This window comes from Maniola hyperantus, chromosome 19, assembly GCF_902806685.2.
Source record: "Maniola hyperantus chromosome 19, iAphHyp1.2, whole genome shotgun sequence".
Classification (NCBI taxonomy): Eukaryota; Metazoa; Arthropoda; class Insecta; order Lepidoptera; family Nymphalidae; genus Maniola; species Maniola hyperantus.
In genome coordinates, this window is record NC_048554.1 from 9,809,689 (window position 1) to 9,812,763 (window position 3,075).

The 3,075-nt window shown below is 34.1% G+C and overlaps 1 protein-coding gene across 1 annotated transcript; it reads right to left on the reverse strand.

Annotated features, from left to right (window-relative positions):
* Positions 1-354: 354 nt before the first annotated feature.
* On the reverse strand, positions 355-2,154 carry LOC117991416 (NADH dehydrogenase [ubiquinone] 1 beta subcomplex subunit 5, mitochondrial-like). Its single transcript, XM_034979009.2, has 3 exons — positions 1,960-2,154; positions 1,649-1,859; positions 355-748 (listed from the first exon to the last, which is right to left on the reverse strand). Exons 1-3 carry the CDS (start codon positions 2,112-2,114, stop codon positions 542-544), a joined length of 573 nt encoding a protein of 190 aa, XP_034834900.1. The 5' UTR covers positions 2,115-2,154; the 3' UTR covers positions 355-541.
* Positions 2,155-3,075: the final 921 nt, after the last annotated feature.

Consider the following 3,075-nt stretch of genomic DNA (forward strand, 5'->3'; position numbering starts at 1 on the left):
AAATAATAATAATAATTTCATAAGTTATTTTGTATGGCACTCCTATAATATATTTATACACCTTTAATAAGGTGTGACGTCAAATGCTATATCGCTATCTCTGTCTAATCAGAAATATTTAAATGCTTATAACTTTTTTGTTATTTGATAGATTTAATTAGTTTTTTCAGTTTACGTCATTATTTTTATCCTAGTTTATAATACAGTAATAAAAAAATTGGGAGTCAAATATCCAATTATTATGTCCATCTCAGTGGATAGGTACATAGAACATAGAATGTCTTATGAATATGTTCAGATGATTATCAAAAAAAAACTGCTTATAAGAGTGAATAAATTAAAAAAAAAAAACTATTATTTAGTCACAAATTATTTATTCATAACACAAAACTATAAATCCAAAAGCATCCTTAGGTGATATGGAAGAAAACCAATAATTATCAAAAGATAGATAAACTCAAAAGGTTGCACTTATCTACATAGAACAATGTTACTATACACTTGATCACTAAATTACTAATAATAGTATAACAGAACAAACTTAATCTTTATAATCATCACCAATACGTTCCAGGATATCGTCACCAGTTTTCTTGTTGATGCGGAGGTATTTGTTGACCATTGGTCGGTAGTAGTAGGCTTGGTAGTCATTCCTTTCTGCCATCTTGCTGTTAACTTGCTTCTCCAGAGCTCTCAGCTTCTGCCTCTGAGCTTCTTCATCTATGTAATGGAGGAACTTCTCATATTCCTGTAAAAATAAAAAAAATTGGACATTATAGTGCATACTGTCATAAGATACATGATTAATACCAGAACATTTTAGCTATTAAGGTTACATAAACAATATTTATAAGCCACTAGCTAAGCTAACTAAGTACCAAACGTGTGGATTTAGGTTTTTGGATTGATTTTCCGGGATAAAAAGTAGCCTCTGTCCTTTTCCAGCTCTTAAACTATACCCATGCAAAAAATCACGTCGATCCGTTGCTCCGTTACGACAGGACATGAAGGACAAACCAACAGACCAACAAACAAACACACTTTCACATTTATTTACACACTAGGGATAGTGATTAACAAGATGATGTCTTCCTTTTTGCGACTATGTGTTATTTCTCAAAATCCTCAAGTCCTAATAACATGTTATTGTCGCAAACAGGCATTATGATGATGGTTAATAAAATTTCAAAATCTGCATTTCAAAGTTCAGCCAAATTTGTTCAATCATTGTTGTGTGAAGGTGTAACAAAGAATATTTAATTTAATTTAATAATTTTTATTTTCTTCTTAATAAACATGTAGTTTTCAGCTTTAGTGTGAGGCTCTGCCTCCTGAGGTAGTAAAAAATGTGTTTCAGGAGGCAGAACAAATATACTCACAAGCTTAATGCTCATAGCTCAATAGTCACAGTTCCTTGTATCACCTCTCACACACACATTAAGGGTGAAATCTATAGAGCGCACTCTGACTTTGCTTAGACTTAAGACAGAGTTAAAACGAGACAGATGTATATCTCTCACATAGATCTGTCTTGGTGTAACTCAATCTTAAGTCTGAGCTAAGTCAAATTGCGCTCTATAGATCTCAGCCTTAGTACTTTGGTACTCTATACAACACTGTTTAATTATACTTCAGGATAAATTATTACCTGTTGAGGACTGTGGTGAATGTATCGGGCGATGAATCTGGTGATAGGGTGGCGATGGTATTCCCAGTGCTTAGGATTATAGTCATCAGGGATAGGAGTCAGCTCGGCAGGCCCAATAAACACATTACTGTAGAAAATTATAGCACCGACAGGAATCAGCCCAACCATCAGGTAGTAATGGAACATGTCCTTGAATTTGTGCCATTGCCACCTGTAATGTACAAAACAATTGGATGAATAATTAATATTATATTAAAAATATGTAGTTTTCTTCAAAATTGGTTAGGTAATCACTGAATAGAGCACCTTACCTGGACGGCTGTAATGCCATGGTTCTGGGGCCATGGTCGCTCGCCAGTTTCTTGCCTACCGAGAAATTTACATTTTGAACAACGAACGGTGTTTTTATGTTATTTTTGAAAAGATTTGTACCGAAAGATCGGCCTAAAGCACTCCAGGAGACCATTTTTATTATGAAAAATGTGACAGCCGAGGTGACAGTGACACTGACGCAAGAAACAGAAATGTCACCAAAATTCCAAAGCTACCAACCTAAAGATGCAAAATATCTATTGTCTATGCAAAAGTCTGCACTAGACGCAACAGATGTTATGCTCCGTCCACACGGTTAGTCTTTCCTGCGCGCATACTTGTGCAAACCAGTATATGCACAAGTTTTCTTTAGTTTCCCAATGTGCGTCTTAACTTTAAAGATATAAAGGATGCGCAGCTAATGTGCATTTATGCAATTTTGTATTGATTAACTATGTAATATAGAGTACCTGTGCTTCCAAATTTATCAACCTTAAGGGTATTTCTATTGCGTTGCAACATGTTAGTTTACGGCAATCGCACTGCTGTATCGCATTGCACTACCAGTGACTTCGTTTGTTGATAGGATAAGATCATAATTTACATACAAGTAAATCTAAAATAATCAAATTGACCGAACTGATAAGACGAAGAACAAAATATTTAAGACGATGTATGATCATGATCAAAATAACTGGACCTGGAATAACTAATTATTTTGAATGAAAAAAATACGCACTCAAAACGAATCCTTGAATTCAATTAAAATCGTTATAGTTAAATGCGGTAAGTGCGAGGCATTCAGATTTATCTGCTAATATGTAAATATTTACCTATTACATAAATACCTAACTATCAATTTCATACAGTTAGGTATAATAGCACGCTATCTTGCCGCGCCGTAAAATTGTTACTGTTACCAGTTACCTACCGCAAACATTCAGTGTTTAAAATAATAATTCATTAGGTAATTAATTAATCTACCCTTTTGCCACCTGTTGATGTATGTACTTAAAGTACTACAATAAACTAAAGTAACAAAAAAAAACAACAGCAACCGACTGAAGTATTGATTTTTAGTTTGAGCATGCTCCGAAGGATCCTTTCTCGATAAG